Source organism: Watersipora subatra, chromosome 3, assembly GCF_963576615.1.
Source record: "Watersipora subatra chromosome 3, tzWatSuba1.1, whole genome shotgun sequence".
In the NCBI taxonomy this organism is placed as follows: domain Eukaryota; kingdom Metazoa; phylum Bryozoa; class Gymnolaemata; order Cheilostomatida; family Watersiporidae; genus Watersipora; species Watersipora subatra.
Genome location: NC_088710.1, coordinates 19,274,165 through 19,289,389, shown reverse-complemented (window position 1 = coordinate 19,289,389; position 15,225 = coordinate 19,274,165). Strand labels below are relative to the sequence as shown.

General features: G+C 36.4%; 1 protein-coding gene across 1 annotated transcript; it reads right to left on the bottom strand.

Moving 5' to 3' along the window:
- Positions 1-16: 16 nt before the first annotated feature.
- On the bottom strand, positions 17-15,112 carry LOC137391213 (protein phosphatase 2C-like domain-containing protein 1). The gene is made up of 10 exons (XM_068077614.1): positions 14,956-15,112; positions 14,413-14,618; positions 13,306-13,935; positions 10,367-10,551; positions 9,981-10,084; positions 8,898-8,999; positions 7,392-7,615; positions 4,253-4,385; positions 2,753-3,008; positions 17-377 (listed from the first exon to the last, which is right to left on the bottom strand). The coding sequence occupies exons 1-10, from the start codon at positions 15,104-15,106 to the stop codon at positions 149-151; spliced, it is 2,220 nt and encodes a 739-aa protein (XP_067933715.1). The 5' UTR covers positions 15,107-15,112; the 3' UTR covers positions 17-148.
- Positions 15,113-15,225: the final 113 nt, after the last annotated feature.

Here is a 15,225-nt window from a genome sequence, read left to right as displayed (position 1 = left end):
AAAATATTGGCACTATCTTAGCAATAATATAAATAAAATGGCAGACTTGGAAGAATCCAAAGTTAGCGATGATTTATCACAGTAACGCGTGAGCAAGAAATCTTCAAACATGACAGGAATGTAATGAGTAGAGCATAGAGTGAAAAATTTAGAATTCGACAAGCCTTGTTCCTGGCAACAAAACCACCACAGCACTGATGTTATCCTTGGCTCCAGCCAGAAGAGCACTTTGAACGAGTCGTTCTGCCAGAAGCTTGGAGAGGTGGCGGTGCAGGCTAGGCTGGCTTGAGAGCGATGACCTCACAGCGAGGTCATTAGGGGGAACTGTAGATGCCCAGTCTGTGTCTACGTCAGCCTCATTTCCTGAATCCTCTGACCTGTATAACCATTAGGTCAAACAATAATAAACCGTACTGATCAAATTGAGCTAGCAGAGATGAGCAGAAACTAAAGGAGTTATCCTACATCTCTGTTGGTAATGAGAAAACCTTGGCTTAACTTTATGCTAATAAAATGAGGTCTAACCTCTATCTAATATGATCAAACCTACATATACTACAAAAACCTACACATACCACAACAACCTCTACATACTACAGCTAATCCTTTGCCGAGAGTACATCAGAAAGAAAATTATTATAAAATAAAACCTTGAATTTTTCGATCTTTTAGAGCGTATTGTAGTGTACAGGAAATGAACCTAATATTGCTAATTTAAAACACGCGAACAAAAGCGTAAGCTCGAAAATGTGTAAGTAAAAAAGGTGATAGAGGTACATGGTGTTCATTATGCTAACTTAGCCAAGATTAGGTTCAACTCTCTGGTCACCCCCAAGTCGCTGACCAGTGCTTCAAAGCAAAAAACTAGTTCTATTATAACTATCCAGCGAAAGTGTGCCAGCTATTCCAATGGAGTTTCATCATTATGAAATAAGTCAGTGCAAACCAATGGTGGGTATTTATAAACATAAGAGGTCAACTTTAAAACATCTGCCCTCTGTTAGCACACGATTCTTTCAGTATTTAGATAAACAACTCTTTTTTATAAATATTTTATGGTAGATTGTAGATGTTACGTTTAAGAGGCAAGCATTCTTCTTGAAACAAATCAGGAACTTTATCAAGTGTCTTTTAAAAAGTTGGAGGCATATTTTTTCTTGTATATAAACTAGTATGCTAGCAGTCTTATGTGCCGTAAGAGATAGTCATGTGTAATGGCTATATCCATAATTATTTGTCACTGCGGCAAGGTGACTGAGCGGCATAGTGGCAGTGTGCATGATTTTGAACTCGAAGCCCTGGGTTTGATTCCCGTGTGGGGCAATTTTCTTAACACGCTTAGTGTGGTTTTTGACGAAAACACTGATCTTGTTATAGTAAAGATTAGGATTTTTGAGTTAAATAATCATTTTGCCAGAGTTTGACAGCTATGAAAAATGAAGCTTTTATTCCTCTGTCGATCATTCATTTTTGCCTAAACTTAAGTCATAAAACCAAGAGATGGTTAAATTCCTATAACTTCGTATAGAGAGAGCTGATGACCTTGTCTGATTCAATGTCCTTGCAGTGATATCAGTAATTAAGGCGATGAGAGAAGTTGTGGTGCACCGACAGCCATCCAAATAGTGCATAACTTTTTCTAGTCAAACCAACTCCAATCAGAAACTGTGTTTAAACATTAGATAAACTCTTTACTATGAACATTGATTGCATCTTAGAGAGTTGTCTTTATTAATAAATCCCACTTTGTCCTTGTCTGTCTGTTTGTCTGTCAGTTTTCATAACTGTGATAAGTTTGCACATTTTTTGGCAAATTTTATCCAAACTTCTCACACATATGCTCGGGGCCTTTTGCCAGGTCGCTAGAAATATTTGGTTTCAAAGCTTGGTCTGGTTCGTAAGAACCAGCTTCACCCACCCACCCGCTAGTTATCTGATTGAAAATGGAAGAAACCCTGAACTACCGTGGGTTTACTTCTGGGTGAAGATAAGATGCTTTAATGAATCGAAATACGTTTTTTACCCTGATAATTGATATACTCCGTATTTTCACCCTGATTATTGATGAAATGATGGTAATTTAGAGCTTTCTAGAATTTATATATATGTTAGGAGAATAAGAAATAAATTTAAACAGTTTGAAGCAGCGACTTATTTGATATTAAATAAAAGAAATTGATGTAAAATTATAGCAATCCAAAATTCCAGCAAAAAACCTCTGGCAGAAAAAAGGTTAATCTTACTTAGTGTATAGATTTTTCATAATTTGTACGCCTTGAAGTTTTTATTTATTTTCACCTTCACTTACCGAGTATGTACAATTAACTCTGTAGATTGCTAATGCTTGATTACAACGGGTCAACTACTCATTCAAAAGCTATATTCCATAGTATGCAATTATGAATAGTTACATAATTACAGGGCTAAAGATCATGTATAACAGAAAAATAATTTTTGGAAACAAAAAAACGTTTTAGCTGCGATGATGGGAAAGCTAATATTTTTACGCTGAGATAGAAAGCAATTCATTCTCTACTCTGATACATCTACAATACTTCTTTAAGATGTAAATTGAGTAAAAATACCAACTAATAAAATCAAAAAATGCAAAGACAAATATTTTAAAAACTCATATTTTTATTTCTGAGTAGTTAGCTATGCTTGACTATCAGTAAATGAAAGCGACATCATAGTTGAATTTAGTGATTTTTATTATCTTTATTCTATTACCCAAAGTTTCAATTTGCATCACCTGATCTCTCTCAGTTCCTCATCTTCTTCCTCATCAAGCATTTCCTGAGGCGTTTGTTCACCAGCATCATTTTTAGATTCCTCTCCTTCACCAACCCTATCCTCTTTCTGCCTTGCTGAGGGATCCTCTCGGAAGGTCACACTGGCAGTATAGCTGCGATTTTTTCGAGGAGAGACAGCCGCGAGACTTGACTTTCTCTCAGGAACTGCAAGTTCTCCAACAGGTAGTTGCAAGTGGTCCTCAGCCCCTTCCTCACCTGTCACACAAACAGGAGAATGAGCTAAACCTCACCGACTCAAATATATAAAGTTGAAACTTATCGGACTAGCATGACGAGCTATTCTGTCTGAGATGACAATAACTGGTAGACCTAAATTCTAGGTCTGAGGCTCAACTAGAAAGTTATGAACAGAAATTGAAATATTTGGTGCAGACAAAAATTATCTCTTTTATACAAAGTAAACTAAAGTAACCCAGCTAACAAACAATTAGACTTCGCTGAGAGTCCCTACACGTAAGGGGTCATGCATATTAGGTAAATCCTCTCCTAAACATGTCAAGGGCTACTTATGACCCTTACAACAGATAAGAGAACCAGTCATACTAGTAACAGTAGCGGAATAACGACACACTTTCAGGATTTTTGCTGACATTGAGCTCACAAGCGTAGTGAGAGCCAGTATTGCTGTTACAGCATATCAACTACCCCTAGACAACAAAAATGGGTTAAAACTTAAATATTTTCATGAACATAAGTTCTTCCTTCTCTCTACAGCCTATCTTCTTGTACACTATTGACACATTCTATTTTTAGACTACTAAATAAAGTAAATGATGTCAAAAGTAAAGAAATGTTCACCATATACATATGAAGACCTCAACAGAAGAACGATCAATGTCACTTTCTCTCAAAATACTAGGTTTAATTTCCATTAGATAGTTCTGGCCACAAAATTTAGTCTCTGTGACAAACTTTTAGCAAAAATGATCTAGGTCTAGAGATACCAATGGCTATATCTCCTTTTTGAGCAATTGTGACATTGATCCTTCTTTCGTTGAGGTCTTCATATATATATATATATATATATATATATATATATGAAGACCTCAACGAAAGAACGATCAAGGTCACAATTGCTCAAAAATGAGATATATATTATGTATATGTATGTATATTTTATGTATATATATATTACCTTGTTGGCAATAATTTTATTTCACACAGAAATGTTTTTCAATTTATGCCATACAAGAACTTCAAAACAAAAAATAGGGCGACAGTTAGAACTATTTAGCAACTGAATTCAAATCAATGGTTTAACATTAAGCGTTTAAAATATGTTTCTCTGCTAAAAGAGTGAATGTTAGGCGGAAGATTACTAAATTAGACTGCGTTAGTCGTACTGAGCTATCGAGGGGTTGCATGCTTTGCATGCAACCCCTCGATAGAAGCAGTAGAAGCATGCAAAGCACAGTAAATAAATAGATGGAGGAAACTACCTGGCCGGGCTGATGTCTTACTGTACTCAATGTTAGAGCGAGCACCAGCATTGTCTACTTGTGCTTGTGATCTAAGCATGCTGACACTTGGGGAGATATAGCCAGGGGTCGGCATGCGATTCTGGGGAAGAAGCTGAAAGGAGCAATTTTACACATACTTCAACAGCGATGTTTCTTTGGCACACATGATGATGGAATATCACATGCGGGTCAGCACAACTAATCATCATTCCTCACAAGTCTGGGAAAGAAGCTGACTTGATGTTTTTCTCTGAAATCATCTTCAATATGTTTGTTTGATACTAATGTTTAAAGCCAATTTTACGTGCCATATTCAAGTTAACGGTAGACATTCTCATCGGGTAATAACCCTATAGAACAGATTTATAATACTTTTAAATTTTACCCTATTCACACATCTATAATTAACCTCCTTATTCTTGCTAGAAATAAATAGAACGAAAAAGTCAATGTTAGTCTTTTTCCTAAATCAATGATTACACTAAAAACTGACACAACCATTACCTTACATCCGACAGAAACTTAGCGACAAAATATCATATTTTGTTTAATTTTTAGTTTTAAAGCAAAAACGGCAACTCGTTAATCAGACCTCATAAAACTGTACAAATTGGCAAAGCCAAAAGCAACAGTAATAGCATAAGTACGTCAATAGGGGCTTCTACAAAAATGTGCGAATTTAACCAGAAAGCCATCTCACGCCCTAACAAATATAATAGAATACATTGCGTTATTATTGAAAGTTATGGAAACTCATAAAGTTTTTTGGCTTCAAAGACAGCTATCATTATTATCACTAGCATAGCCAGCTGATCTCGACTGCTTTATTATCTGAAAAATTCTACAAATTCTTTTAAAAAAATAAAAGCTTACAATGAAAACCTGATCAAATCTTTGACAGCGCTCTCCAAAATGGATGACATAAAACCCATTTAATGATGGATATACCTTTCAATGTGGTTGACCCGCTATAACCTTGGCTGAGAATAACATATTTTCAATGAATTAAAGGCAATAGGATGATGCAAGGAGAAAGCCAGTATGAATTACTGGGGTTCATGCAGGTAGTGTTATAAGCATTAGCAGTGGGGAATTCCACTACAGCAGGAGATGGAACAAAATCTTTGATCACTATTCTGAGAACATAATATCTGCCTAGGATGGATGTGGAATGAGCCAGGAATTGCCTCCTCTTATGACAGCGCTTACACGCTAGCAATGATTATAGGATATTGAGTGTAATAGTTCCTACAATTATCTGAATAACAACCTTTATGCTGAGAGATAACTCTAAGCTTTTGTTAGGAATGTTGGATAAATCTATGATTCAATGTTGAATAAGTTTTCAGTTAAAATAGGTTACCAAATGTTATTGACAAAAAGGTGTATAGAAAATTTACTTGAGCAGAAACAACTTCAAAGAGTTAATTAATTTTAACATTACCTTTAAATACCCGAGGAAGCCTTTTTTAGATATTTTATATAAATAGAATAATACCAATACAAAATATTTTGCAAACAATATAAATAGTAATAACCAGAGCTATTGACAAAACAACTAAATACCAGAATTAGATGGCAAGAATATTTGTTGTACATCTATTTAACGAAACCAACAAATTCAGCTGCATTTTGATATTGTAATATTCAAAGCTAAACAAAGTAAAAACACATTTTCAATTAAAACATTTTACATTTGAACCTGAAAAACACCAGGAGTTCAATTCAAATATAGAGTATCAAGGTCAAACAACTCTCAGCAAGTGAAGCTTTGAACTATGGTTGCTGTGATCTGACTGATCCTTTGTCACGGTGCTAGAAATTAATGTATCAAAAATGACAATTTTTCATAAAAAAAACATGATTAATTTTGAATTGAGCCGATGTCAACAGGAGTCATTGGTAACGCTATACATCAACAACGATCATCCCTTCTTTAACTTAGCTTATGTTTCACTCCATTTAGCCTTAAATCTTAGTTCACTAATGAACTACAACAGCTACAAGAGACAATTCCTAGCAACATTTCCATCCACAACGTATATGCAACTACAAGCTGTGTTTCTAATACTGCTATGTAAGGTCATGGGAGGATAAATCAACATGCCTACCTTCACCTTAATCTTAACCGCAAACTATAAAACAACAGGACAGATCTGTGTGATGAGGCTATCACTAGCACAACGGCTATAACACAGCTCTTTTCTTCAAACAGCGAGGATTTAATCACCACTTTGGTATAAACTATTGCTCGATTTTATGGAAGTTCACCATAGTTTATTGTTTTCCGTTGTACCAAAGCTTTTATTTTGGTCATAGTTACGCGCGATTGACGATGGGAGCATAGCCATATTACTACCACATGTGGAGATAAGGAAACGCAGTGTTGCCAGAGCAAATGCTACTTGACATTATCAGACAATTGCTTGTTGTTTATAATAAAAATAAATTGCTATAAAAATTTGATTCAAAAACTGCATCTCAACATAGTAAAAACATTTTTATGCAAAGTAATAAATGCGGAAGGAATTGTGTAAAAGTGGTTCACTTTAAAGGTTTTTTTGTCCAATCAAATATCCATCTTTAGATATTTATGCACATAAATACCAAACAGGTAGAATATAGATAATCTACAAGTTTGTAAATGTTAAGTACAACCAATACTAGTTATGGCTGCTTCTGGTGTAACTTTTATCTGTAACCTAGTTTTTTACCAATAAAAACTGTCAAGAACACAAGCCAAAGACATCACAATGCACAGCTCATCGGAACAAAGATTAAGACAACAAGCATCTTTTACAGACATCAATGTTAGCTTTCAGATGAATGATGCAGTTTTAACTTTTGGTATGACCACCATGCTTGCCGAGAACAAAACAACGAATAAAACAGGTACAAGCATGCACAACAATAAAACTCCCCAAGTTTGCAAACATTTGAAAAACTCTAACGGTAAAAAAATTCAAGTGATTTTTAAAAGAATACAACTCCGAATTGTATCTGCTAGCCAGAAAAGGTTAATCCTAATGATTGGACAATGAAGCCAGATGAATCTCAATGAACTTTCAGAGACATGAAACTGAATGTTCTCCATTCTGTAAGTCTATGTACCACCAACCTGCAACAGAAGTTCAGCAGCTTCTTCAGGTGTGAAAACTTGCCATACGCCTGCAGTAGCAATGATGAGCATTTGAGCATATTGGTCTATGGCAAGAGTAGTGCAGTGAGGCTCCACGCTTATTAAAGCCTTAAGAACAGGGTCCCCATGATTGCCAAGGCCTCGGGTTGTGAGGGAGATGCCATTCACCCGTATTTCTCGTGCACTCTGACTAAATGTGCCACCTATAGCAGAGCAGTTGATCAACATGGGTGGTCAGCTTAGTGAAGAGAAGCGTTTACATTAATAGTAATCCATCTGTCTTCAAAACACAAATGAACCAGCCAAGGAAAAGAAAATACTACATACAGCAAGTAATTACTGAACCGTTATTACTCATCATTGCTCTGCGGTAAACTTTACTAGAACTTAAGTTCTACTAAAGTTTACCGAAGAGACTGGACTCTGGTTGAACATTTTTATCTTTTTTTTTCACATAAATTTTTGGGCTAGATCCTTAAGGATTACCAGTGGAGCGACCGACATAACATCGCGGCCAAACCGCATAAACGGAAGAGAACAACTCCCTTTCCGTGCAGCTGATGCATCAGGTGCAGTGCGTATTGTGACAAGCTGTTTTTTCCTCGCTCCGCTCGATGGGGACAACTCCGCAAAAACAACAGTTTGTTAAGACAGGCTACATGAGACACCACATCAACTAGCTAGGGTATCATAAGACACCACATCAACTAGCTAGGGTATCATAAGACACCACATCAACTAGCTGGTGTATCATAAGACACCACATCAACTAGCTGGTGTATCATAAGACACCACATCAACTAGCTGGTGTATCATAAGACACCACATCAACTAGCTGGGGTATCATAAGACACCACATCAACTAGCTGGGGTACCATAAGACACCACATCAACTAGCTGGTGTATCATAAGACACCACATCAACTAGCTGGGGTATCATAAGACACCACATCAACTAGCTGGGGTATCATAAGACACCACATCAACTAGCTGGGGTATCATAAGACACCACATCAACTAGCTGGGGTATCATAAGACACCACATCAACTAGCTGGTGTATCATAAGACACCACATCAACTAGCTGGTGTATCATAAGACACCACATCAACTAGCTGGTGTATCATAAGACACCACATCAACTAGCTAACGCAATCGCAAAAATGTTCCAACCCCACCACAATATTATGACCGCCAATACACGATTTGAAATTGTTAAAAATGTTGTCATCTTGGAGAGGATTTTTGGAACTCTGTCTTAAAAGTAATTATTACCTTGTCAACTAGTCAATATACCTACCATGTTATTATTTAAAAACTGGAAAGTTTATTACACAAATGCATTTTTAGAAGTTCACATAATAATTCAACAGTTTATGTTTATAGCACGCAGCTGGTAAAAACAATTAAACAAGAGAAATCAAGAAGTGTAGCTATTAGCTGCCCCAAAGATTCAAAACTGAAAATATTAACCGAAGATGAATACCTGAGGAGGTGATTCTGTGTCTCTCTTTTGTATTCTCATACGTGTGGGGCTTAGTGAGCAGATATGGCCTATTGTCTCTTACCAACACAGCATGACAGTTACCTGCAATACACACCCGAACTGCTCTCAACGTACTCAGTTCACCCTTAGACCCGAACCACTAGTGAAACAACTTTCATACACGAGTGAGCTCAATTTTAATATAAGAAAATAAGAAGCAATATTTGTAGCTTGTACTAAAAAAGCTACCGCTTTTGCTGTACACATGTACGTGTATTTGGTGCCATTTGTACAGTATGTTACAAGTTATGACTACTTTTACAGCATACACATGTACATAAAGTTGTAGCCACTTGAGTAGGTGTTAGAAGCTTCGGTAACTTTTGCTATCCAAGTCTAAAGATCTGGCCACTTTTCTCAAAAATGTTTGCATCTATGATGGATTATGCTTCAAATGTATATCTTAAGTTTTAATCGTTTATCTATGTGCACCTGATATATAAGTCAATAGCCGTGAGCACCCGTTATGTGGAACTCTGTCTATATCACCAACTCTGAACAAACTGGCACGAATCATACACATACTCCATATATACACACTAATGTGATACAAGGTTACTTATGATCCAGTACATGAGCGATAGTACTAAAGATACAGTGACTGAGTGGATATACACATGATGTACTTCTACAACTGATACAGTGTGTAATAAACATCCATAATATGAGAAAGTCTGCACATGAAACAGTGTATGAGAAATCTACTAGCAATCCACAGCACCATATACAGTTGTACAAAAATTTATACACCAATACAAAGTATCATAGACTTATACAACACGTTCTAGACCCATACTAAGTATCATAGACTTATACAGGGAGACCTAGACTCATGCATAGTACCATAGACTTATACAGGGAGACCTAGAGTCATACATAGTATCATAGACTTATACACCGAAACCAAAACTCATACAAAGTATCAAAGAGTTATAAAGGAAAACCTAAACTCATACAAAGTATCATAGATTTATGCATGAAATGAAAAAATACATACCGAACAATAATGATACAATTAAATACCTGTGTTTGCTATATGAAGCCTGCCCACTGTCCGTAGTTCTTCATAAGTCTTGGATTTATCTGCAGGCACATCAACAGCTAACTTAGCCTCATCTGTCTGTTCCCTACAAATATTACAAACTGATGAATAGTGTACCCTAAATTAAAAGAAGTTGTTTTTGAGAACACAACTCCTACATACATGGCTAAGTCTACAAAATCGATGCATTCGAGACACATTTCGAAATCCAATTAAAGTTCAAACACAACAGGCGAATGTGCATGCATTGTAAACTATCAGATGCTATTGTACAGTCGACTAAATAACATTGAGCAAACTCTATAAAGAGAGTATACTGGTGTATATAGCAACCTAACAAACCATATCTAGCCAAACCCAGTTGTACCTTGATAATGGTAGAGCTATGGGTGTGAGGTTGTCACTGACATTTTCTAAAATTAATGTTACAGCTGAACAGCCGCTCCATCGAACTCTCGACTTTTCGTCTCCTCCAAAAGCAAGCACTCGATCTGTCAGCTTGTAAGCCATTTTGAAAGCTGCCTTCATATGCCGGCTATATTCATCCTTGACCTACAGGGTTATATAGGGATGGGCTACGCCATTGGACCCAAAATGTAAAAGTTACGCATAATAGAAGAGCTGCATTTATATCGCAGCAAAGTATTTTAGTATAAGCAATACATCACCTGGATATTCCCAGGCAAAACCGGTATCGTATGAGCACACAACATCGATAAAAATGAGTAGAATTCAAAGAAAAGATCACAGTTGGCTAAGCTCAACTTAGCTGATTATTTACATCGATAAATCCCACTTTATCATTATGTGTTTAAGATATTCATTTAAGAAACTTTTAGCTGATTTTAACTAAAGTTCACACTCATATGCGTCGCTCCTTCTACTGAATCGCTAAAATTTTATAGTATAAATACTCCCTCTGGTTCCTAGGAACTAGCCTCTTGAACACCCACCTGGGGACTATCTGATTAGAATTGGGAGAAATCCAGGAAATCGCTAGGCTTACTGCTAATTCTGTGATAAGTACAAGCACTCTGCCCAGTACTATAACTATTAAGCTACATTCATTAAGTTAAAAATGCGAGTTGAGACAAATATTTCATACTCCCATTAATTTGTTTTCAAGTTTTCCTTAATGAAAACAATAGCTATTACTAAAAGTATAATAGCCTGAGAAATAGAAAACCAAGTGACAGACAGCTACATTAATTGCCTCTTTAAAACAAGAGCGTGAGTGTAGATCAACGATATTTATTATGTAGCAATATCGTCGCAATGTACCTGTGAGCCCTGCAATGGCTTATAAGAGATACAAAAAACAAACTTATCAAAGATATTATCACAGCATGTACACCTGCTACACTGTTTACACATTGCTATGTGTGTTTATAATTGCCATAGTCATGCAAACATGGTATAGTTACCGGAAAAAGTCTAATGTTTAAATCTAGCAACATCAGAACTGAAGGTATGTACACCTCAGACTCATTCAGTTTGGACTCATTACGACTTTACCCATACTACGTTACGAAAAAGTGTAACTAAGCTAAACAATTCGGTTTGTATCGTATGTCTTTTATGCCAACTTCCCTTACACACTCTGTCTGTGAACAATGACTAACATAAAACAAGCTTAAAGGAAAAGTGTGGAGAGATGACAAGCAAGTAATGAATGAATTATTTAATTAAACTAATTTGAATTATTAAATTAGACTAATGATTAAAATCAATAACAATCCAAATTAAAACTTGCGCCTAACATATAAGTTAAAATTATTATCCGGTAGCTTTACTATAATAAGAGTCATGCCGATCCGTAGCCATGGTTGGATCTTGAGGAAAAAGATTGCATTACATGTGATTCGAACTCAGACAATTTGCTTAGCAGCCAGACATGCTACCGTCTGTGCAACTCAACCATCCTCCGGCGTTTAAGAATAAGTCTATCTATGGTAATTACGCCTACTAGTATTATAGAATAATTGTATGTATAGTTATTACACCTGACTATCTGTCATGGCACACTAGACTGCCAGGGTACTAGGAAACATAACTTTACCAATTGTATCAACTAATGTCGGGTGCATCCAATAGAGGTGGAACGAGACACGAGATGTCTCGAGTATCGATCTGTCTCGTCGCGTATCGGTCTCGTCTTGACTTAACTATTGCCAAACTCGAGACAGGAAATAGAACTAAAGCGCCTGCGCACGGTTGTTAAAACATGGCTTTTTACGGTAGCGACAACTCCATATATTGTAATGGATTGCGGGCAACTGCCTTTAAAGTTATACCCGGTCCGTTACTACCTGTTGCTATTGATTATGTTGGCCACTGAGTCTAATCATGTAGTCCGGACAACGGCCCTGTTATATTTTAGTTCGGTTCTGTGTCCTTAAAACAGATACCGGGTCGTATCTAATTACTCTTCGGATAATCCAATTTAATAAATAAGACTTTTGCGGGTAAAATGTCTGTATTTTATCGTATCGTGTCTAAACACCAACTGCCCTTCATAAAATTCGGGCCTCTTTTACGTATATACTACCAATCGCGGGTAAAACTTGCCCGGACACGGAGAAACGAACGAAAGGCCGTGTCGACCATAGTCCGTGTTTGGTTAACAATGACGTTTTGTTAGCTCAATATAAGAATATACATGTGCATGTATACAGTAATTAATATAAGTTCATGAGTACAATTTAAATATAATTCACATACTACAGTTAATACACAAACAACACTTAACATTAATGAAACGATAAGAATGAAAGTGTTATCGTGTGTTCTTTTAGTTGCGGTATTTCTTTGTAGAGCGACGGCTATCGGTTTCATTACATTAAAAAGTAAGAACTATTCAATAGATGGTAAAAATATACATGTACAAAGCAATATGTTTATAATAATTATGATCAATCAAGCTCAAAATTCTTAGAATATATAACTTCGGTATTTTAGAGCTGTTTGTGTCACTTTTGTTTACAAAAACTACATGCATATCACTATTAAAATGTTGTATTTAAATCGTTTACACCAGGCGAAAATTCAATTTAAAAATAGTTTTATTAATTTTATATATACCAAGTAGCTAGTGCTTGTGTAGTGAAATCATCACCAAATGCTCATTATTTTACTGTCTCGTGTCTCGAATTTTTACAAGACAGTGTCTCGAGTCTCGTCTCGAACTTAAAAAACCTGTCTCGTTCCACCTCTAGCATCCAAGAAAACATCAAACAGTGCCACTCTGATCTAGAGACAGATAACTCCTAAAATGCTAAAATATAACCATCTATTCCAAAAACTTACTTTCCCTGATGCTACGGGCGAAAGACTTTCTTCACTAGGTTTGCATTTGATTGGATGATGAGAAGAAAGATGATTGGTTCCTTCGTCGTCAGACTTCTCACATGTATAGATGACCTGATGAACGAAGTTACTACTCTCTTTATGCATCTCTCGAGTGTGTCCGCATGGCACGGCTGGGGGACGAATGAGGTCAAATTGTGATATATCATTCTCTTCAAGCATGTTGTACGTACACTTGCATGAGATCTTCGAGTCAAATTTGGCAAGCTCTCTGAGGAGGAGGTAATGGAGCTCATTGGCTGCCACAGCTGAAGCGTATCTCCCATTGTGTCCATCATACAAACCTATAAATGCCTTGTTTGGATCATTACCAAAACAGTCCTGATAAACTTTGCAATCTTCCATCTTTGCTTTCCATCTTGAGTTCGGATCGCTGCAGTGTCCGATCGCTGACACGCACCCGACACTGCAGGCCAAATCGTAGCTATCGACATTACACGTGATGTCTTCATCAATCTTGCAACAAGACTCAAAGGTATCTTCCAATTCTTGCTTGAGAATTTCATATGCATCATCCACTTGATGAACCTTTTTAATGTTTAAAGTTGTCCCCTCTTCCTCAGCAGTTTGCTGCAAGGTGTCAGCATTGAATTGAAGTTTATTGGTAATAACAATGAGTGAAGTTATAATAACAAGTAGTACTAGTTATTAGTATAGTTATTAGTATAGTACATTAGCAGTAGTAGTACTAGTTATAATAACCACAAGTGCTAGTTATTAGCATAGTTATCAATATAGTACATTGACAGTATTAGTACTAGTTATAATAACAAGCGGTACTACTAGGCCTATCACAGCAATAGGCAGCCTTAGATACCTTGTGACAGTTCATAATGACTGTTATTAGATAGGAAATCATAAGACCCGTTTAATGAGGGAAACATGCCAAATACGCATACGATAGAAGCCAACCCCATTATTTTCTCTCATTGGCCATTCCCATAAAAAACTATTTAATAAACCTGACTTGCTAACTTTGGGCCTATAGACATATGCGAACCTACACAGAGAGTATAGTCTGTGAGAGCGAAGCACATATTGGCTTACCTTAAGATTTTTAAGAAGTTGTTTTCTTTTGGCAATGATCGTTTTTATAGAATTGGGCAAATGGGAAAATTCAAGTGTAGACAAGGCATTATGAAAGGCTTTGTGATCTCGTAAGGAAAGAAGGCTTATAAACCGGCCACAGCGACTGCAGTAGTACGTCAGGTCAGGCTCATTTTCATAAAATATGTCCTTTAGGCCGAGAATGGCTGAAAGCAAATGATGAGATGTGATTAACGTAGTAAAGTATGTCGAACGCAAGTTAGTAACATAGCTGGCACTAATAATGAAATGCTTGAAAACCTCACACTCCGCGCTTAATCGCCACTCATCTATTTTATAGCTTAATATTAACTTTGACCGAAGTTCTATGAACAAAATGCTTTTATATTATTTGTAAAAAATAGTGTACTACTAGTTTTTTAAGCAAAAATAGGGCTTGATAAGATCATATTGGAACTCTATTGCAATATTCTTGCCCGGTATCTCTAGAATTTAGCGTAATATTTATCATCCAACAAAATAATTTGTGAAGCAACAACATACTGCCTTCTGAAAAAGTTTCCTTTTGACTTGTTCTCAATTCCTTGGCAACTCCACTCGGAGAAGGAGTTCGTGCCTCTGCAAGAGCCTCAATTAGTCCCTTAGATAGTTGAGTAACAGGAAGTGGTGGTTTGTTCTTTACTGCTAACGCCATGCTATTATATAGCTTTTACACCTAGCAAAATAATTAATAGACTTCATGACAACTTGAGACCTTATATAAATTTAAAACAACAAGAACTTAATATAAACAAATGTGAAAAGAGAATATCA

Bases quoted from the DNA above. Each gene is read 5' to 3' on its own strand.
- LOC137391213 (XM_068077614.1), bottom strand. From the start codon at position 15,106: ATGGCGTTAGCAGTAAAGAACAAACCACCACTTCCTGTTACTCAACTA. The intron at 10,552-13,305 runs GTAAGTTTTTGG...ATAACCCTGTAG, and splicing joins CGCCCGTAGCATCAGGGAAA to GTCAAGGATGAATATAGCCG. The intron at 4,386-7,391 runs GTTGGTGGTACA...TGCTCCTTTCAG, and splicing joins CTGCTGAACTTCTGTTGCAG to CTTCTTCCCCAGAATCGCAT.